This window comes from Patagioenas fasciata, chromosome Z, assembly GCF_037038585.1.
Source record: "Patagioenas fasciata isolate bPatFas1 chromosome Z, bPatFas1.hap1, whole genome shotgun sequence".
Lineage (NCBI taxonomy): Eukaryota > Metazoa > Chordata > Aves > Columbiformes > Columbidae > Patagioenas > Patagioenas fasciata.
The window spans coordinates 67829242-67852021 of record NC_092560.1 but is presented as its reverse complement, the minus strand read 5'-3'; the positions used below and the strand labels follow the sequence as shown (position 1 = coordinate 67852021).

The 22780-nt window shown below is 39.9% G+C and overlaps 1 protein-coding gene across 2 annotated transcripts; it reads right to left on the bottom strand.

Moving 5' to 3' along the window:
- Positions 1–1376: 1376 nt before the first annotated feature.
- Positions 1377–21013, bottom strand: SLC30A5 (solute carrier family 30 member 5). 2 transcript variants are annotated; one of them, XM_065861658.2, is made up of 16 exons: positions 20766–21013; positions 20425–20547; positions 18517–18583; positions 17151–17236; positions 15657–15744; positions 13823–13910; positions 11618–11694; positions 10277–10447; positions 9345–9633; positions 8771–8979; positions 7622–7779; positions 6851–6980; positions 5486–5702; positions 3864–4090; positions 2417–2545; positions 1377–1806 (listed from the first exon to the last, which is right to left on the bottom strand). In XM_065861658.2, exons 1-16 carry the CDS (start codon positions 20837–20839, stop codon positions 1636–1638), a joined length of 2304 nt encoding a protein of 767 aa, XP_065717730.1. In that variant the 5' UTR covers positions 20840–21013; the 3' UTR covers positions 1377–1635. The 2 variants fall into 2 exon arrangements, with proteins under 2 accessions (XP_065717730.1, XP_065717731.1); XM_065861659.2 differs by having other exon boundaries at positions 20735–20820.
- Between the last annotated feature and the right edge of the window lie 1767 nt (positions 21014–22780).

Here is a 22780-nt window from a genome sequence, read left to right as displayed (position 1 = left end):
GATCAAACTTTGAGAACACAGTTGGTTGTGCAGTGCTGTCCTGAGAAATGAGGGACTGTGATTTGTGCAGTCAATCTTCATCACTCCATGTAACAGCAATGCATCTTTCAGAGACCTTCTGACCAGAGTTTTTCAAGTCAGCCCTGCACTGCAGTCAGTGTTTTCACACAGCACCGAGGAAGGTGGGAATGCAAACTTGTTTAACGGTTACAAAAGAAACTATGCAGTTTGTACAGTCTTGTCGCAAGAGAAGCACAATTGCTTAAGGGCACTTCACGCTGTGTTGCTCATTATTCTGATCACCTAATCCCTACGTCACTCTAACCTCAAATTCCACTGACATCAAGTCTGGTCTTTAAAACGGTATTTCTATTCAAGTACTGATCCTAAATAGCAGAACAAGAAAACAGTCTGACAAAATAAGACTGCTGTGATGCATGGAATGATTAAAGACATAGTTATTCTTACTAACCACTGAATTGATTAGCTGAACTCCAAGGAAAATACATAAAAGATTCAGACAAGAAGGGGGGGCACAGGAAGACTGTAGACAGATGTAAGGATAACTGCCTCAGAAGACACATGTTATTACCCTGTTGACAGGTCTTCCTGAAGACAGAGAGTTGTTTATGCTTAATTCCTTGTTAAACACACTTTCTCTTTCCAGTCTAGAAGTCTCAATTCACAGTTTGTTTAAGCAGCTTGCCAAGTCCTAGACGACCAGCACCATCTCACATTCTCAACCTGGATCGCATCCTTGGGTAATACACAAAGGTACAGCTGGCTACAGTACACCTGCAGCTGTGTTATGTGATTAAGAAAAAAAAAATCAAGTGACAGAAAAACCTGAGGTGAAGTTTAGCTGAGTGTGAGGACACTCACTGATTAATTACTTTAAGCTTCAAACTATTGCAGTTGTAGTTATTCATACAAGAAGTAAACAACAAAAAAATGTATTTTACATAGTGTGTTTTTGATTCTGTGTCTTCCCAGGAAACAGAAAAGTGTCTGCAGTTTTTTCCCTTTGCAATTTCTCACTGCTCACCTGTGGATTTCTTTCCTTAAGAAAACCAGTTAGATTTAAAATGATAACATGTATGTGGTCTGATGCATTAAGTTTAGAAATCACATAATATAAAAACTGTATTTCTATTATCTAATAAACTGTGCAAAAAAACATGACTACATGTTGTTTTTTACTCCCCACAATAAATGTGTATTTTTTTCAAAGAGTCTTCAAGCTATGTTTGAAAAAAATATTTTTCAGCTGATTATGTTTGCATTCCAATATAAACTGTGTCCATTTCCCACTGTTTCCATGAAATCATAATCATGATGTTCCACACTCAAGTATGGAATATATCTCTGCTCATTCACAAGTTGCAAGACTTCTGTTTAATAAACACCAAGTACAGTATTTAAGATTTCTATTATTTTCACATATACAGTAAATGTTCAAGTCCATCTTATTTCCTTTATAGAAGCATCTTGATCCAATTTTAACAAAGTATGCTTTAAAAAAATCAAATATATAGTACATTTGTTTCTGTACATGTTTGTGCAAGATCTTCTGACGAAAAAGTAATACAAATACGGAATCCTACAGCTTCACCATTTACACCTCCTCTTTTTGCATCACATGATGTAAGTACCATCTTTATAGTATTTCATGGATTCCAGTTGCTGAGTCATTGCAAGGACATCCTGAAATCCTGTACTGAGTCCAGACATGTGCTGAAAATAAGCTTCCTTCTCCACTTGGACAGTTAGGTTGTTGACGCCAGCATCTTTCAGAATTGCTGTAACCTGAACATAACAGCACGGTTAACATTAGTATCACACCTTATATGCACTTCACAGTAACTTGCAATATTCTGACTCCGAGATACTGTAGCTTAAAAATATATCATCATAAAGAACTACATTTTCTGGAAAGCAGAGACTAGCTTCAGAGGGTATGGCATGGCTTTGCAACTTCTTGGTAATTATCAGTGTCTTGCATAAGCAAAATAAGTTATCTCTTTAAGGAAAAGAAAAATCCAAGGCAGACTGATATCAGTAAGCCAGTTATGAACCCATGTTTAGCATCCAGATATCCCTCATGTTTACTGTCTGTTTTGCAGTGTGAAATTCACCTCCTCCTCCTCTTCTCAGAGCAGATGTAGCGCCACTTTCAACAGTGAGAAAAAAACAGACTTTTGTTTTGTCTTCGCAGATGTTTCAGCAGACTACTTGTTATGCAATTAATTCCTGGCTAGTAGGCAATGGGAAGTGCAGCATTAGTGACCAGCTCTGAGACAGTAACTAGCAGTTATAGAAATAATCACAAACAGCAGCTTCAAGCTTCAGTCTATGGTTGAAAAGCAGCTGGAGAGTGAGAAATGAAGACATTAGGGTCTAAAAACCTTGTACCTACCTGCTGTACAATTCTCTGTTCCATCACATCTGATACCACTTGCACATGTATTGTACCTGCCACAACGCTTGCAGAGTGACACCAAAAATGAGGATCTCTGTAAGATATGACTCCCTCTATTTTTTGAATCTGTAAATAAATTACATTAGCAACAACTAATTTAAGAACACATTTAAAACCTGTGTATGTACATTGATATTGGTAACAAATATTTAACTGGGAAACAAAGCTGTATCGCAAAGTAGCTTTCCAGGTAAGGCATATAAAGAAATACATAGTACTGAAGGGTCACCTTGCTACTACTGTCAAAGACTATAGAAGCTAAAAGTCAAACTAAATGAAAAACCCAGCAGAGTGCAATGCAAAACAGGATGAGAAAAAAAAAAATCATTCAGTGTACATGTCACAATAAAATCAATGGACAGACCAACCAGAAAGCTTGCTGGATATTTAAACACTTCTAGGCCATCTGTTACCTGACTATCCAGGATATGCAGCTATTTAGTTATCATAGATGCATTAAATTCAGAGACATAGTATCTTTCCATAATTTATCATTTTTTTTTGAAATTTATCTTTGTACCACTTCTGGCTGGGATGGATTAACTATTTTTCACAGCAGCTGGTGAGGTTCTGTGTTTTGCACTTGTGCCTGGCACAGTTTCGATAACATACCGGAATTTTGGCTATTGCTGAACAGTGCTTGGGTGCTGCCAAAGTTGTCTTTTTCTCACTCTGCCCTCACCCCAGTAAGCAGGCTTGGCGTGGGAAAGAAGATGAGAGAGGACACAGCTGGGACAGAGGGCCCAAGCTGGCCAGAGGGATATTGTGTCCCACACCGCATCATAGGACCATGGGATAGTCTGGGTTGGAGGGCACCTTAATGATGATCTAGTTTCAAACCCCACTCTGGGTGGGTATCTGAAAGCAGACACCGTACTGCAGCAGACAGGAAGAGAATGGACTAGAATGAAAGAGTATTTAGAAAAAAAAAAAGCATTACTCCTGTCATCTCACCTACTGTGAATCAACATGCCCTTCGATTTATGAATAAGTAAGAAAACCTGCAATTACAGGCTCAAGGTACAATCCTGTAGCCTGAACTGTACACATCAAGTTTAAAAATGCCACAAGCTTTTGGGAATGGCTATGTTACTTTCTTAGTACTACGTTCCTTTCCCACAGTGTCACCATACCTGTCTGTAACCTTGAGCTACCCATAAAAGCAAAAAACAGTACGAGTTTTTTTTCAGTTGCAAACCAACTTTAATCAGCAGAAATTCTAATCCTGTCTCATCTCTGCAAAACTGATTTAAAAAACTTGAGCCATGAAGTTATCTAAGACAATGGAAGCTGTCAGACTGAACTACTTGAGTTTAATAATTATCAAGAACAGTTATAGCTTTGTATATTTGTATATGAAAACATGTAGATTTTTCTTCCTGACCTTTTCTAAAGCAGCATGCAGATCTTTCTCCTGTTCTGGAGGTATCCTCAACAAAAGCACTTGACAGGCATCTTTCAACAGTGGGATAACGCTAAGAAATATCAGTGTAGCAATAAAGAGAGAGCAGAGCGGATCAGCTATGAGCCATCCAAATTGCTGAATAAATATCGTGGATACGATAACGCCAACGCTGCCAAGAGTGTCTGCTAACACATGCAGAAACACGCCTGAAAACAAAATAAGCCAAGTGATTAGGTTGAACAGTTCTGTTTAAAATATGTGTACATGTTCAACAGAGGAAACACAGTAGGGTTCATTAAATATAATGAACACCCCTCAAGATAAACACAGAGGCAACTATCTGCCTAACTGGGTGCAAAATGAAACAAAACATACAGTTTTTTCCAATGTTCAATTACAAAACAATGTAAAAAACCAAAGCAAACACAAACACAAGAAAAAATAACAGTTTTACTCTACAGTGCAATGATCTAGGCAGGCATTCACAGATTAAATCAAACGTGACTATTCTTTAAATTGTTAGTGGGACTTTTACTATATAGCTTAATCATTTAACACTACAGGGAGGGACTAATTGATCCTTAACAGAAGATCAAAAAAGATCAGTGTAAATGCCTTGGCCTGCTACTGTGGACAGATTTTAATGTAACATTTGTTTTTTGTATGCCAACTCTGCTCCAATTTTATAAGAAGATTGTTGATCTGCTACTGCTAGGAATATTCCTTTATACTGTTTTAATGGTGGGTAGCATTCTCAGCGTAAATTCAAAGGGCACAGGAAAATAATCTCTAATGATTTCTGGGATTAGTGCTAGTTAAGTGTCAGGATTTGAAAGAATGTGGAAATAGTTAAGAATATGGGCAGACTTCGCAAAAATGGCAGAAAAAGAACAGCCAGCTGAATTAAGATGTAAAATAACAAATGAAATATCAGACTATTAGTTAAAAAGCTTATGCTCCGACATGCTTACACAAAAAAATGGGATCTTTTATAGATTTTTTTATAAGCCAGGCAGCTGGTAGATCAACAACCTTCTAACTACTAAGGAAAAAACTCCAATAGTAGCTACACTGAAATTTTTAATATAATTATCCTTCTTGGTTAGATTCTGATTTTAAATTTGAATCACAAATAGGAGCATAGTCTAGACTGCTGGTCTGCATTTTTCTTCTTATTGCCTCCCTCACTGTTTTAACAACCAGTTGTCACATAATACCTAGAAGCATGGTAATATCTTTACAGATAGAGATCTTGCACTTCCTTTTGCAGATGGAACTTAGAACCACAAACTTTTAAGTTCTTTCATAAGGTTTACAATGACTGCTTAATAATGTTAATGAAAAATGCAAATTAATACTTTTTACGGGGTACTACCCACATCTGAGAAAGCCAGGCAAAGAAGTATTTCAAGTTCTGTTTCTTCAAGTTAAACTATTAATGAAGAAACAGCTTGAGAAATTCAGATATATGACATTAAAAGGCTGTCAGATGACTTCTGGATATTTTAAGCATTATGCATAGTACAGGGTCTGATTTTGAAAATCTTCAAAGTCTGCTGGGAATCACAGACATCATTTCTGATTCAACAGTCCATACTTGCCTCTCATGTTGGTGTTCATGCCTCCTCCGTGGGAATGCCCGTGGCTGTGCCCATGGTCGGCATGGGAATGGCCGTGCCCGTGGCTGTGGCTGTGACCATGGTGAGAATGGCTGTGATCGTGCGAGTGACAACCTCCCCGAGATGCCCCATGGGAGTGCGCATGGCTGAAGGCACAGATACCAACCAGGTTTACGATCAGCCCTCCAACAGAGACCGGCTGAGAGAGGGAGAAAAGTCTTTAACATCACTAAGTCTTCCCAGGAGTTCAAGTTCATTTTCTAGAACATGGTAACCAGACACAATGTACACTTAATAAAGGAAAAACATGGAAGTGTTAACACCAACAGAAAAATTATTCTAAGTGGGTTCCTCATCATATTCATTTCGTATACAAGCTGATGTCAGAGGAATTATTTTCCCCTTTCTCTCTCAAAAAAAAAAAAAAAAAAAAAAAAAAAGATTATCCCTAACCTTTCCAGAAACCCCATGTAATAACCACCACCAAAATGCAAAACCTAGTATCCACAAATCGGGGCAAAATAGGAAATGTAGTTTTAAGAAGCAGTCATTGGTTTTATTTACTTTCAAAAAGAGATCGAGTGGTTTGAATGCAAGCTTTGCTTTGCTTTTATTTGGAAAAAAGTGTATGTGTTGTATCTAGGACACATACACTCATCTAAAATTGTACTTATGTGAAGACAGCAACTACTGCTTTATTCTATCTGTCTGCATATTTTTCTGCTCTTCTCTTGAAAAACGAGAGAAGTGCAAGAGTAATTCCAGGTAATTAAGGCACTAAAGAAATCCTGCTTGGCGGTTATTAGACCTTTCCTATGCAGACTTTGCCCCTGTTGAGGGATTAACCCCTCCCACCACAAGGGAACAAAACCAGTAGTGAAAATGAAGCGAATATTGCATATTAAAAAGAAAAAAAAAAATCAGGCCTCAATTCCAGCAATGTGCATTTCTACTTGTGGCTACATAAAAATCTCTCTCTTTGCTACTGAAGAGAGCAGGAGCGCACAAAGGCGAGTGTGTGTGGGGAAGAAAACAAGTGAAGCTGAAAATGTGATAGATGAAGGTCTGGATTTGCAGAATTCCATCTAAAAAATTAGTTTGAAGAAAAGAAAGATCACCATCTAAAATGATTAGGGTTGTAACATTTTAGGAAAAAAAAATCCAATTTAACTGTTATAATTAAATTATACTCTCCCCTGTATATTTTCATATTTTAAAAAGTCAAGACATGGTTTAGATTTTGTGAGTACGCAACTTTAGTCTCCTTAACTTTTTTTTTTTAATTAAAACCAACATAAATGAACCATTAACTGGCGAACAACATTCAAACAGAATGACGAAACTTACCGTTAGCATATTTGTATCTATGTCTGGAGGATCCACCAGTCTGGCCACTGATTCCATGAAGACAAAGAAAGCAATTACCATCAGAAAGAGGCCGTTAATAAATCCAGAGAGAATTTCTACACGTCCATACCTGAAAGCAAGCATGCACATCTGAGAATGAAGTACTGGTACTCTTAACAAATTGCAAAGTCATAATAAATAAAGTTACAATACATTTAATACAGCATTAAGTTTGCTTTGAGTTTTTTTCCTCAACACCACAAAATCATGCCTTAATTCCTGGGTTATTTATTTCTGAACAAGAGGTAGCTAGTTTGGAACTGTCCAAACACCAACAGTATAAAGCTATAATAATATATTTTTTTAAAAATAAATATTGCACTTTCAAGGTTTCAAACTGCTAAACTTCCATGCAATTTAACCATATAAATTTTGATTATGTTAGCACTATTGAAATCCTCATACAAACACTGATTTGCAAGACATTTTTGTTTGACAGACACACACATACATAAAGTAAGGCAGTTTTTACATAACTTAACAGTGATAAAGTTTTTAGAGGTAAATGAAAATCACATTTCAGGCACTTTTTTTTTGCTGGGTAAGAGGGAAATAGCATGAACAAAAATGGAACAGAAAAGACACACAGCAAAAAACCCACAGAAGCATGCACCAATAAAATATTCTGAACATATCTTTATGGCAGAGCACTTTGAAAATGAGCAAGTAGAATAATTTTCAGATAGTCCTTAAATAACCTAATATACGTACCCATAGGAGAATATGCGAGTTGCTTTCCATCTTGTCATCAGAGCTGCAAAAAGTCCCATCACTAATGCAGAACAATCAAAAAGCATGTGAAATCCATCAGAAATAAGACCAAGGCTATTGGTCCATACTCCATAAAAAAGCTCCACAAAAGTGAAAGCCTAAAATGAAAGAGAGTTTGAATTTTTCCTTCAACATTAACTTGTAATTTAATGTCTTAGCAGCTAGCAGGAAACTCCATAGGACACTTGATAGTTTTTCAAGGTATTGTTCAAAGTATTTCTAGACCATTTCCTCTCTACTCCGACCAAACAAAAATAACCGATACATCGCAAGTCTCTGAAGAGACATTTCTGAACCTACCCGCCACAAAAGCCTCAGTCCTAAGAAAAGAACCCCCAAAAGGAACAGATTTTTCATTTAAAATTTTAAGCTGATGTTGTACAAACAAGTTTTAAGCATTTTGATTAAGCAGTGTAACAACTCTGATCTGATATGTTATTAGCGTAAAATCAACCAGTTAGTTGACTGTTTAGATCTTCCCTGCACAATTTACTACTATCAATTGGTCTGCCTATAAACATTGTTTCCCACCTTTCATAACTCATAATGGAATTCCTTAAAGTTGTCATGGATACTTCAAGATCCTTTCTATATTTTCTTGGATAATTGCCAAAGAACAAAGAGAGATCTTTGCAAATGATGTTCTATCAGTCTTGCTTACTGAATGATCTTTTCCTATCTGAGAAAGAGTAAAGCTAGAAATAAAACCGGCCTACTCCAAAATGATGCTACTCAGTCCCACACTTACTATTTGGTGTCCGCATCCTTGAAAGACTTACTAGTTTAAGCTCATCTGCTGGTAATAATGAGATACCTCAATCTTAAATATACCATCATATGAGTAGTTAGTTACTGGTATAGTTGTTACACATAGAAACACTGCCACACTGTGACTACAAATCAAAGTGACCTGCCACCCCCTGTAAGATTAGCACAGGAATCTTCTACTTTAACATTCCATCTACTCCATCAAGGGTCACTTTAAAAACAATCAATCATGCAAACCTTCTAAAGAACAACTCCTCTCACTGTACTATGTATGTACTACTGTGATTTGGTTTGAAAAAAAAAAATAAACGATGCACTTACCAGATTTAGGCACAAGAAATAGAAGATCTGCCTGGAATCATACTCTTCAAGGATTTGTTTCAGTGACTCCTTAATAAACCGAGGTAATGACTGAGAGCTCTGCTGTAATGCATCACCCATGAAGTTATAGAGAGGGGTGCCTTCAGGGGAATAGCCAATAAGGGTACCCTTCTGCCCTTTCCTGGAGGGGGAGGACAGGATATTGGCAGCTGCAAGGAAAGTATTGAAGTTTTTGTTGCTGTTTCTAAGCTTCAGAGCTATTTTATAACTTGTTTTAGCAGCAATCAAAGCTTACATGAGATTTGCAGACAACAAAGCGATTGTCAACTTCATCTTGAAGTTTATCATTAGATTTCATTGCTATGCAAGATTAGGTCATCACTTCCACAACAAAACAGATTACTTTTTTTTTTTTTTGCAGACAGACAGTAAAGGAGCAAACAGTCACAAGCCCTTTTTACTCAAAAGAATCCATAAACGCTCATCCAAAAGAATTCTGCACACATCCATTTTCTGATGGGCTTCTTAGTCACACAGACAATAGATTTACTAAAAGATAAATAAGAGTACGTACATAAAATGAAGAAGACAGCACTCACTACCACCCCTCCAGAAAGAACGTGCTCTGTGCTTTCATGGTGTGGTGGTTTGTTCATAGCTCGAAGCTGGTCTGTTATTGGATGTGTCCAAAAATTGCCAAAAAGCAGTGCACTAACGAAAATAAGAAAGGATCCATATCGGGCACATGTGGAAGCTTCCATCTTGACAGAACATATTGATTCCATGTAGAAATCCAGGATCACAACAAAAAAGATGACTGTTATGAAAGGCATGATGAGAGAAGACCAAGACTCTACTTTACTCTGCAACAAAAAAAACCCATTTCAAACAGAATTGTTTGTCATTAGATGTGATTTTACATATACAGCATTAAATCTAGTTTATTTTCATTACAAATGGTTTCAGCTATCCATTGAAACATTCACACTTTTATACTTTCAATGTATTCATATAAAACCAATTTTCCAGCTATAGAAAGACACATAAAGCGAATATGCACTACAGTACCTTATTTTAAATACTCCCACGTGTTTAAAAGCAATGCCATATGCAGTACCATGTTTGCAATGGTCTACTCTACCTAAGGCATAATCAACACATTTTTAAATTACAATAATCCACTTCTCAGGAATAAAAAAGCCCAGTATTTATTCATTCATTAATACTTGTGCAAAGTTAGTATATGAATGTAGGATATATCTGAGCTAGAAAGATGAAAAAAGTTATCACACAAAAGAGGGTATTATGGTGTTATGCATATATACATCAAAATACAGAGGAAAAATTTCAAACAGAGCTTACTAGAAAAATAAACATGGCAACTCTGGTAATTTTAAAGCTATTATAAAGTAAAGATTTAAATTGCACTATTATGAAGTTGTGAATGTACTATTCACAAGCAGAAGCATTACAAAAAATGATTTATTTTTATACTTGCTATCTTACCTCTGTTGTCAGAGAGAGAACAATGACCCATGGGCACAACAGAAGCACAGAAACAAGATGAGACAAAGCCTGAAGACGCTTGGCTCCACCTACATCTACTGAGAGTTTTCGGGAAGCCATGTGAAAACCAACCTTGCAGCACAATGCCAGTACCAGAAGCAGTACTCCTCCCTGGAAACACAGAGGGATCCTGTTAGCCCTTCTTGACAGCCAAATACCTCACTCCAAACAAAGCGACACTCACATGAAAAAAGATTAACATGCTTTCTCTAAGTTATCTAGAAAAGCCAAAGACAGGATATTTCCTCTAATTGTTACTCTAGTTAAAAACAGTAACAGAGCATACATGGTTACACCTCAGCACTATTCACAACAGCCTAATATGACCTGAAGTTCGAAACCCTCAAAGTGTGAACTGGTAGTGAACAGTATATGAGGAAGAAGAAAAATCACACAAAACTGGGTTTCCCATCTTCCATTATTAAGAAAGTGTTGAAAGTATACATAAACCCCAAAAGTGTAATGTCATCTTGGTCTCTAATCCTTGCATATCCTTTACATTCACTTACCTTTAATTGTACCATATTTCTTCACAATATTTTCTTTCACAATTGTTCTATAAACGAACCACAAGATAGACAAGCAGCACCTCATCTCCCTTAGATCACACTTGCTTTGCGCACAGTTAAACAGTCTGTCTAAACATTTATTTTTATGTTAATACTTTCTCAGCTGTTCCATATATTTTTTTTTCCTACTTCAGTGTTCAATGCAGCCACTTTAGCAACAAGACTAAGCTAACAGAACAATTCCATCAGCCAGCTCAATCCCATATGGTAAGGTTTTGATACACAAGTCATGCATGTAACCTATTATAATGGGACTACGCTACTGAGAAGTATCAGAATCCGTATCTTCAAATACAAGCATCTAACAAAAAGGTAAGACTGGATAAAGATACAGAAGCAGCAACAAAAGACAGACCCCCAAACTGAGCAAGAAATGGCTTAAATGACAGAATACTTCATGATAATTTTAATGAGACTTTTTAGGTTACGCATTGCAGCAAAGTCCTTGTCAGCTACACAATTTGAATACTGTATCGTTTGGTTTGCTGTATTGAAGCTGCTCATACTCAGGTTGCAAAAATCAGTGCTAGTTCAGTTCCAATACGGGGAGATGATGTTGAAAATTTTGATTCAGGCTTGGATTAGCTCTGAGGTGGTGAAATTCTTACCTACAAAACTTACATAAACATTGACCTACTAAAACTTACTTTCTTACTCACTTACTTAAACATTGACCTACTAAAACTTACTTACTTACTTAAAAGTTACTTACCTTGTGATCTGCAACACCTAGGAAAGCAATGATTGTATACAAAACATGGGTAAGAGCACTGTCATGATGTCCCTCAGCTAAATAAAAACATTAAGGAAGAGTTTCAATTGATTTTTTTTTTTTTAAACCAAGGAAAAGGTAGAGGTAGCAGAAGACCACAGAAAGTAGAAGCAAGCAAACTGAACTTCAAGGTTTGCCAGATCCTTAAAATTCAGGAAAGATGCATATATTTCCACAGAAAATAAATAGTTAAAAATATTGAGGGGGAAAAATTAGTGTTTTATAACATGAGAACATAGTCACTTTTAAATACTAATAGCAGTCTTCATATAAGTTTTATGTTGGTTTTGGAAACCAGACTTCAAAAAATATACTCAAAAGCATTAAAAATCAGATTGATTTTCACTAAAAGCACTAAAACAGTCAGGTGTCTGAAATATATGTATCTTTCCAGTTTCTAATTATTTAAACTTTAGAAAAATTAGTAATTTACAAGCACAATGCAGCAAATATTAAAATAATGATAGCTTCTGGTAAAACTACTAGAGTCACTTGAACAATGAACTTACTCACTGAAAACTCAGGGGATTAATTCATACTAATATACCATTTGCATCTGTAACTCCACGTTCTCATCCTTCCTTGAGAAAGTTTACTTGCACCTTGTTGATTTTCACACGTTCCTGCTCCTGGGTCAGGGCAACGCCCCAGTATCAATCCAGGCTGGGGGATGAAGGGATTATTTTATCTCAGGCTGTATCAGGAGCATGTCGAGCAGGTGGAGGAGGTGATTCTGCCCCTCTGCTCCGCTCTGGTGAGACCCCACCTGGAGTCCTGTGTCCAGCTCTGGAACCCTCAGTACAGGAAAGACATGGACCTGTTGGAGAGGGGCCAGAGGAGGCCACAAAAATGATCAGAGGCTGGAACAGCTCTGCTGTGAGGACAGGCTGAGAGAGATGGCATTGTTCAGCCTGGAGAAGAGAAGGCTCTTTGGAGACCTTATTGTGGCCTTCCAGTACTTAAAGGGGCTTATGAGAAAGATAGGGACAGACTTCTTAGCAGGTTCTGTTAGGATAGGACAAGGGGTAATGGTTTTAAGCTAAAGGAGGGGACATTCAGGTTAGACAAGAGGAAGAAATTTTTTATAATGATGGTGGTGAAACACTGGTACAGGTTTCCCAGAGAGGTGGTCGACGTCCCATCCCTGAGGACATTCCAGGTCAGGCTGGACAGGGCTCTGAGCAACGTGATCTAGGTGAAGGTGTTCCTGCTCATTGCAGGGGGGCTGGCCTAGATGAGCTTTGAAGGTGTCTTCCAACCCAAACTATTCTATGATTCTATGAATCTTTCTGGATATACAGAAAAGATTGCCAGCCAGGCTGTCAACCATTTACTGCATACATTTAGGCGACAGCCATTATGTCTAGAATTCCTAAAAGAAAAGGAGACTTATCTAAAGAGCTTTGTATGGGGATATAGCAGAAGATTTGTCGAGATTAGTTAAATGTAAATACGCTCAAATGACTTGCACCTGTCTGTAGAAAAAGCACATAGATCACACTAATTGTTTACTGACCTTCTGTGTTTGATGAGTAGAACCTCTGTGTTATATAACATAAGCCTGTGAGAAACTCTAGGTATCTTATCACTGTCAGAGATTCCTGCTTTGTTGTGAGAAAGAGTGGGAGGCTGCGCCTGCCTGAAGCCTTGAAATACAGGTGAGCTCAGCAGGGGCAGTGATCTTCCAGCAGGGCTGAACTGATCAGCGCCTGCATCCCTGCTGGTGTCACCTCTGCCTGGGAGCTTAGGTGTGGCTTCGGAGATTCCCCAGTAGAGAGGTAACTAAAATAAAACTTGCTCTTTGCAATGCATTTGTGGCCTCTGGCTCTTCTTGCGACGTGCCTGCGTATGTGTACACGGCCTTCTAGCAATCCTAAGTGGTCTGATACGTGCAAATGGGCAGGGAGCCTTTAACTACCACTTAAAATCTACAGCTGTGTCCTAACTGAAAGTAAGCAATGCCATTCTTTTGGTGTAAATATCGGTATTTAGATATAAAAATAAAACCTTATTCTATAATATTCTCAAAAATAACATTCCTATAAAGAAAAATGCAAGCATATTTAATTATGTGCATTGAACTTCACATTCTCTATGATCCAGCAATAACAAGCACTTGCTCTTACACACAGCAAGAAAGGATACGATGTTCTGCTATTTTAGCCATGAGGTCATCATTATCAAAGAGTAGTAAGCAGATGACAGCTATGATGAAAAATGCAGCACCTCTTGTCTGTAAAAAACAAAATAAAACAAAACACACAACAAAAAACCACCTCAAATATTTTTATAACGTGCCATAACAGATTAACGCAAAAAAAATGCAGGAAGTCATTCTCCCTCCCTGATCAATGTAAGCATATTTTAGTTCAGCATGAAGAATGAGGAAAATACCCATTCTTTTTTCAAATGACCTTGACAATATAATTTTATATTTGTTCCAATTTTCAGATTTACCAGATAACTCAGGCCAAATCACTGCTCTAACAAGCTAGAAGCCTCTATCTTATGAACCTCAAGTGTGATTGCTTCCTTCTTTGTGGTGTTTCTGCTTGCCAAAATGCACTGCTACTTAAGCCTGATGATTTAATATCTTGTAGCATTAAGGAACTATAAACAAGATCTATTGGACAAACCGTAGAATTTTGCCTTAGGGAAAGTAAACACTAGAGCACTGTATAAAGAGCTCTGCAGTGCTTTTGTGAGGAAGGCAGAGAGGTAGCTATGAAATACCAGCTCCCAGAGCTTTCACCACCCTGACTCAAGACACTACAATTTTGGTATTCATTATCTTGGCAAGACACTGAGCTCTACAGCTAAAGAATACTGCTACAATCCATCTTCCAAAGCCAAATACAGCTATCACATTCTCTTTGGAATGCCAGCTGACTTCTCTTTGCCACAGTTCACTTCATTAAGCTGAAACATTCAGAGGACAGGAATTTTGCTCCCTTGTTCCTGTGGACTTAAGATACTCAGCTTTACTTCCAAGCATGGCACACTAAGATACAGACTGACAAAGAACCTCTTTCAGGCTCTACATCTACCCTTTGAGTGGTTCGCTGGACAAAAGATTTGCCTTCTAGATGAGGAGCTTCATGTTGGATGCCCATAGCATCTCAATTTGAGGCAGGGCACGTGTAGTGTCAGAGCAGATGACTGCTTTTCACTCTAAGGCCAGCCTAAAAGTGAATAGGGGACTCCAGCAGCAGTTACAAGACAAATTTCAAAACTCGCAGCCTGAGATGGTACCAAACCCAGACTTCCTCTTACACAGGAAGTACTCTGGCCTTGGGTATCTTCCTCCAGCTACCACTGGTTTTGAGTTAAAGTGGCCAAGACTACTAGGTGCTGGGATGAGCTCATTCCATTCAGGGGTGATTAGGCGCAGTTAGAAAATACCTTGCAAAAAATTGTGTGTAATGCGACTTGGACAAAGGATGTCTCAAGTACGAATCTCTGACTGAGTGAAAGACTGGGTCCGTGCATTCAGCACACATAAGCTCTTGCAGTCATTAAAGTACTTAGATAGCTTTTTGGCAGAAAAAAACCCGAAGTATGTGAAAAGCTACAGATATTGAAGAGACTAGGCAAGGATCTGGAGGCTGTATTGCTGGACTTCAGTGCCTAAAGACCAGAACGACTACAATGCACACATTTCCTTTTGTCAGTTTGACCCTAAAATTCCGTTACAAAGACTGCTTATGTGCAAATATCATTCTCAAGATCCTTTTGTGTTTACAAATAGAAAATACTTCTCAGGTATCTGCAATGGATCTCCAACAGCTCCTCCCAGTTTCCCTCTTCATGTCATATTTATTATTTCAGGTAGTACACCTTCTCATTTCATCACTAACTAAGCTAAAAAACCAACACAGTTTCTATGAACACAGGTCTGAAACATTGTTTGTTCGAGGTAAAGAAGTACTTGAATTTACATTCAGTATTTTTTACATTTCGTAAAATAAATTTTAAATACCTTTGCTGGTCCTCCACCTGAGCTTGTGAACAAGACACTAAGGAGTGATATCACAACCACATCACTGTGCTCAAACAGCAACAATGTCCTATAAAAAAGTGAAATAAACAATTATGTCCACTTACTAGGAGTTTACTTACCTCACAAGCTTGATACATGCTATTTCACCTAAAATTCAATGACACAGCAGTCAAAGATTTATCCTGTGATTTCAACAGGGAGTTTAAATAATTTAATAGGATAAATGCAAATCTATTTGCCTTCACCAGCAACAGATCTAGCAACTAGACATATCACAAAACAGAGAATGTTCTGACTCAAGGAAAAGACTAAAATTATTCTTTTATAGATTACTTTAAATTGTACTTTCTTCTAGTAACACAACAAGATATTAATTTGCTCAAGATGGAAATATTATCACCGTTACAACACCTTCTCTAAACCCAAGTTTCTGGCTCACAGAAAGAAGAGGTCCTATTCTATCGTATTTCAGCCCATTTATTGAGATCTTCATGGTCTAGTAGTTTATGCAACACCAGAACTTCTTAGTTGCTGAAAGTAAGAAATTCTAACTGGTACACTATCTCTTTCAGACAGAAAAGACTGACTAATAGGCTATATTGACAGCTTTCCAGAGCATAACATGAAAATAATAATTCCTGTCAAGATTACCAAATGGTTCTGCCATTCTCTGCATAGCCATGCAATGTGCTAGGGCCCATGTTCCTGGTTCTGTTTGGGAAGACTGACAGCATCCACAATACAGCATACTCTCAGGTATGCCTTTTACTGTATAGAGGACAAGACTTCAGTATCATAAAATGTATCATTTAAGGCTTCACCTTCCCCTCTCTAATGAAAGATGCTAATACATTAACCTCCATTTTTGGAAGTCTAATGTTATTCTTTCATAGTTAGTCAGTCAGTACTGCTAACAAACAGCACAAGTGATTTTACATGGAGTACATGCACTAACGCTACCCAACTCCAACACAGCACAGGCATACAACCAGATAAAGCAGTGCTCTGTCACAAATGCAGAAATTTATTATGGCCCCTGGCACAGGAATACAAGTGGCTATCACCAGCAGTCAAGCCATGGACTTCAAACAGTCAAATAAAAAATGTGGTTTACATTAATAAGACTAGGGAAACCATGAAAATGACAATCAGTACAGCAGTCAGTGAGCTTGTTAAATCACTCACATCATTTGTTTAAGCACTATCAAGAATTTCACTGGCATCTTGTCAAAGAATCAATTAAGAAAATCACAAGTTCTGCACAAAATTCCATGTACCCTTTCCCAAGCACAACAGAGTTCACAGGGAAAAGCATTAAAGATTCATTTAAAATTGCAAAAAATAAAGCGATAAGCTGGCTTTACGCACTAATGGACACAAAACAAAAAAACAAAGGAGCAAGACAGGAAAAGATCACAAAAAAAAAAAAATCTTAAAAAGATAAAGCATTCTTTACAGTAAATAAATAATTACCTCAGTGGTCCACAAAGAGTAAGGCCAAAAAACCACAAGAGCGAAATGATACATCCCACAATGGCATGCTTAAAAATTTTGATCCACTACAAAAGAAAGGTATTTCATTATCATTTTCTCCACAGTTTCAAAATAAACACCCCATTATTAGCATTCTTTTAACACAGTAGCTGTAGAAATAGAGGGGAAACCAAATGTTCTTCAAGTTCTGCAAAATTTTGAGTATGATTATCTTCTTAACTATTCTTCCAGTAAGTAAGGTTTGGACACATTATGAACTAGATTTCTTTTCTACCAGAGTACTAGATTATATAGCATAGCCTGAGATCTCTTTAACAAAAAGCCTGAAAAAAATGCTGAAAAAAATGCAAGTCCATTTACCTGTCAGAGATGCTGTTCATTTTGCAATCTATTTTATATCTGATAAGCATAAGTAGAACTAGATAAAACATCCAAGATAAAGAGACCAAGACCTTAAGTCTACAAATACTTATGTATGTGTTAAATTATTTCTTCAGGAAGCAGGTTATAATTGAGCTACTCAATACATTATTAACTGTAAATGCAAGTTTTTGAAGAAGAGACATTCATTCTGGAAATATATTTAAGAAGAAAAAGTGCCCATCACAAACATCACATCTTCAAAATCCAGAATTTAAAAATTTTTAGCAATAGGTAAACGATAAATTGAGAGATTTTTCTGAACATGAATCAAAGATGAAATTTATTCCTGTTCACACTTTAAAGTAGTTGACATTTGGAACACTTTTGAGGCTATTCTTCAGATTCTCTCTACTTAGCATTCACATTGACAACATCGTGCATGCGCCAAGTTTTTGTGCACACAATTACATAAAACCAAGAAGAATACAGAGCAGGTGAAGAAAATCCATTTCTTACAAAGCAGTGGGTTCCAACCTGGCCCTCTTCTGACATCTTGAGACACTGGGAGCTCAACAGAGGTCTGAAGAGCACAGACTAACCCCATCACAGCATACCATGCAGAAAGCACTCCTTTGGCGGGAGGGACACGACTGAAGCACTTAACATTCCAGCAGTCCTGAATTCAACCTTAGAAACTGTCTAAGTTGGCTAAATAGACTAAACTCTTTCTGAAAATCCAGTCCTCAAAACAGAGGCTTGTATGGAGCCAAGGATCAATCTTTTCATGATAGTCTCAAAAGGAGTTGCCATAAGCTAAAAATGCTGATTGTTCTTTACAGCGCACTAGAGACGAAGTTAGTTGCACACTTCCGGAAGTTGCAACCACATCTTCCAAGCGAAGTAACCTTTGCTCAGTGGCAAAAGCCATGCTGTCAAGAATTACCTACAATGTTGTGAACCATTATTACATATGTCAACTCACCTGATGCTTTGTTACAACTTTTCCAGAAGAAAATGGTTTTTGAAACAAAACCATAAAAATTGCAGATCTGTTAAAAGAAAAAAAGTTTTCTGTATTAGTGTGTTAGCAGTCAGCTTTTTATTCAAACCAGCTCTAAATAGGTATCTCATACAAGGCTCAGCTGACCAAACTGCTTCCTCTACATTTTAGATTAAAAAGCCACACTGATCCTACTAACTGGTTTTATTCTCCCTGTTGCATTACATGTGTCAGATACCAGTACAAAGGTGACAGAAGTGAACTTTGGTTCTGGTCAATTTTAAATGCAAGTTCTTCAGAGAATGAGACATCTCCTGTGATTTACAAAAATAAAAGTAACTGATCTCAGAAGTTTTCAGGAGATATAATACTATTTTTTTTTCATTAGCAAGATACATCTACCCAAAGGCTTATTCACATACGGAATGCTGAATACAGTCTTGTTAGAAATGGTGATAAACACCATGCATCTTCTTCAACTGGGATAAAATGGGGAAGAACACTATGGTGCCTGGGAACATGCAAGTCAGATGCCCAGAAATGTAAACAAATTTGAAATAAAAGGAAAAAATGAGGTTACAAATACTCCAACTTTGACAGGTTTATTACAGAAATCCTCTTCCACTTCATATAAGGCAAACATTAAGCACGACTGTGTCTGCAAAGTCTGTTTCTATATATTTGCTATCAGTTTCTACACTTTTCTCCATCAGGGAAAAAGACCAGTTGAAGCTCACAAGAACTACAGGAATATAAATTATAAGGAAGAAACTTGTCTTCTATACCCTTCTTAAGAAAACTTGGACACACCTGAGCTTCCTGTGATCAGTACTATCATGGTATGAACAATATCAACGCAGCAAAACCGTTTAAGTTTCTTGAGGTTAGAGGCTTTACAGAGAGACCTGGATAGACTAGACAATCACCAACCGATGAAATTCGAAACAGGCAAGAGTGGGATTGTCCACCTGGTACAGGGTAATCCTGGTTAAACATACAAACTGGGTAATTAGAGGCTGGAGAGCAGCCCCATGGAAAGAGATCTGGGGGTCTGGATTTGTGGCAAGTTGACCATGAGCCAACAGTGTGCCCTGGCAGCCAAGAGGGCAACCGTGTCCTGAGTGCATCACGCACAGCATTGCCACCCGGGCGGGAGGTGATTGTCCCGCTCTGCTCTGCACTGGTGCGGCCCCACCTCCAGTATTGTGTGCAGTTTTGGGGACCTCAATATAACAAGGCACATCAAACTGTTAGAGTGTGTCCAGAGCAGGGTGACCAAAATGAAAAAAGGTCTTGAGGGCAGGAATGAGGAGCAGCAGCTGAGGGCATTTGGTTTGCTCAGCTTGGAGAAGGCTGAGGGGTGATATCATCACAGCCTACACCCTCCTCACTAGCAGCAGGGGATGGGGAGGTGCTGATCTCCTCTCTCTGGTGACCAGTGACAGGACATGCAGGGATGGGTTGAAGCTGCATCAGCCTAAATTCATACTATGAATTAGAAAGAGGTTCTTTATGGAGAAGGTTGTATATAACTGGAACAGGCTACCCAGGGAAGTGGTCATGGCATTAAGTCTGTCAGAGTTCAACATGCGTCTGGACAATGCCCTTGGTCATATGGTTTAGTTTTAGGTAGTCCTGTGAGGAGCAAGGAGTTGGACTCCATAATCCTTGTGGGTCCCTTCCAACTTGACATATGATTCTAAAATCATAGTCAGCAGAGGTGTGAAAGAAAAACTGCTATGAACAGAGTATTTCCTGGATCCACTGCTACGCCTTCTCCTCCATTAACCTATAATAACATAAGGCAGGGCACGAGCCTGATGCTAGCAAAGACCACCACAAACCGTGCCACGGCAGCAGTGGACAAGGCTCCAGCCCCTACAGACTCACCCCAGCTGCACTACAAAGATAAACTGCACGAGGTGGACTGCTTTCAGAAGGTCGTAAGATTCAAACAGTCCCACGGCTTTCAGAAATTTGGTGAAGCACAGCAGCACGATGTACCGGGTCAGCCTGCAAAAGGAGAGAGGGCGCTTTGCACTTGTGGTCGTCCCCGGGCTCAGTCCCAGGCCCGGCCCCCCGCCGCTGCCTGTCGTTCCCCGCGCCCCGCACGGTAGCCTGCGGAGCCACGTCAGCTGCCCCCCAGCCGGGACGACGACAGGAGCACGGCTCGGGGCTCGCCCGAGGCACTCTCACCCACCGCAGCGGTCACTCCCCCCCGCCGCCGTTACCGGGCGCTGGGCACATCCACGGGCCCCAGCAGGCCGCCGCCGGCCAAGGCCTGCCCGCTGTACTTCTCCTCCATGCCGGAGTAGGGGAGCGGGCACGGCCCGACGCCGGTGCGAGGGAAGGGGTGCGAGGGCTCAGGCGCAGCGCGGCCCGCCCGCCCCGCAGCGGCGCCACCTCATCGTGCGCGGCCCGCCAGCTGCCACCGCGGGAACGGAACCGGGGGAAGCCGCCGCCGCTCCCCGCGCAGGCGCTGGCCGCAGTGCGCAGGCGCCGCAACGACGGGGCGGGGAGACGGGATCCGTCACGTGCGCGGGCACCGGAAGCGGCGAAAGGGCTCGGAAAGGGCGGAGCGGGGGCGGTCACTTCCCCTCAGGGCGGGGCGCCCCCCACCCCTTGGGGGCGGGGTTAGCGCCGGGCCGCGCGCGGGGAGGCGGGGCTCCGCGTCCCAGGCGGCTCTGCCCGCCGCCGGGGGGCCGGGCGTGCCCGTCCTGTGTGGGTTCTGTTGTGTGCCCGGCCTGGGTGTCCGGTGCGAACAAGCACCACAGAGATGACGAAGGGAGCGGAGCATCTCCCGTATGAGGAAAGGCTGAGGGAGCTGGGTGTCTTCAGCTTGGAGGAGACTGAGGGGTGACCTCATTAATGTTTATAAATATATAAAGGGTGAGTGTCACGAGGATGGAGTCAGGCTTTTCTTGGTGACAACCAATGATAGGACAAATGGCAATGGGTACAAACTGGAACACAGGAGGTTCCACTTAAATATGAGAAGAAACTTCTTCTCAGTGATGGTGACAGACACTGGAACAGGCTGCCCAGGGAGGTTGTGGAATCTCCTACTCTGCAGACATTCAAAACCCGCCTGGACACATTCCTGTGTAACCTCATCTGGGTGTTCCTGCTCCAGCAGCGGGATTGGACTGGATGATCTTTTGAGGTCCATTCCAATCCCTAACATTCTATGATTCTGTAATTCTGTGAAACTGTGGATGAAACTCAGTTTTGAAAAGGGTAAAATACGCCGCACATATTCTACAAGGGGATTTGCCACCCGTGTTTCGTGACTGGCTGTCCCAGCGCATATTGGAATTTTTTCCATTACTGTGGTTAAGGGCAGCGTGTTTGTGGTCACCTCGTCCATGGTGCGTGCGGCTCTTGCCTCATGGTGGTTCATGTAGGTTGCTGTAGAGCAAGGAGGTGCCCTGAAAATGGGGCTGAATCACAGTGCCAGAAGTACACTGCAGCCGTTCTCACTAATAAAATGATGATAAATACCAGAATGTGATTTTTGCAGGGTACAGGAATTGGATGGAATAGGCAGCAGTACCTGGCTGCAGTGTGTTGTGTCACCCCTTTCTGTCTGGCTCAATGTGTAGGGCCTTGCAACTTGTTTCTGTTAGGAGGCGAAGTGAACTATGGAATTGCATGGGGTTTTTTTGTTTGCTTGTTTTCGATGGGAATCTCTTAAATATTACTATGTGCAAAGCCTTATTGTCTTGATGACCATCAGGAGATGATTTCGCTGCTGATGGCTCCAAGCCTGTAAGTGCTTCCACCAAAAATACATTGTCTTTTATGTTTTCTCAGAAGGACTGCTGCACATCCTTCAGTGAGTATGTCTTTTTTTTTTTTCCTTGCACCTCAGCAGTTTGGTGTGGTCCCAGTTTCCTAGATGAATTTATAATTACGCACATTGCTGGGATCAGGTTTTTTGTTTAAGACATAGCAACTGAAGTGGAGTCCACCCCCAGCAGCCTGGTGGTTTGGTGAATGAACAAGAAACCTCAGCATGTGAGTTGCTCACCTTGTGAGTTGCCTGAGCACTTTCATTGCTATGAGTAACCGATTCTTGGTGCTCCTGCCTGTAGCAGAGGTAACAGTCAGCCTCCCTGCCTTGATACCTGCACCTTTTGGACAAGGCATCAGCATCACCATGCTTCTACCCAAGCCTGGTCTTGCTTGTGAAGCTGTTGCATGGTTGTTTCTTCATGCATGCACTAGGTTGCTTAGGATTTTCTGG

Excerpts from the sequence above, each read along its gene's own strand:
- SLC30A5 (XM_065861658.2), bottom strand. The coding sequence starts at position 20,839 with ATGGAGGAGAAGTACAGCGGGCAGGCCTTGGCCGGCGGCGGCCTGCTG. Across the intron at positions 20,548-20,765 it reads GTGGATGTGCCCAGCGCCCG|GCTGACCCGGTACATCGTGC; the intron begins GTAACGGCGGCG and ends CTCCTTTTGCAG. Across the intron at positions 18,584-20,424 it reads ATCTTTGTAGTGCAGCTGGG|ATCTGCAATTTTTATGGTTT; the intron begins GTGAGTCTGTAG and ends TTCTTTTAACAG.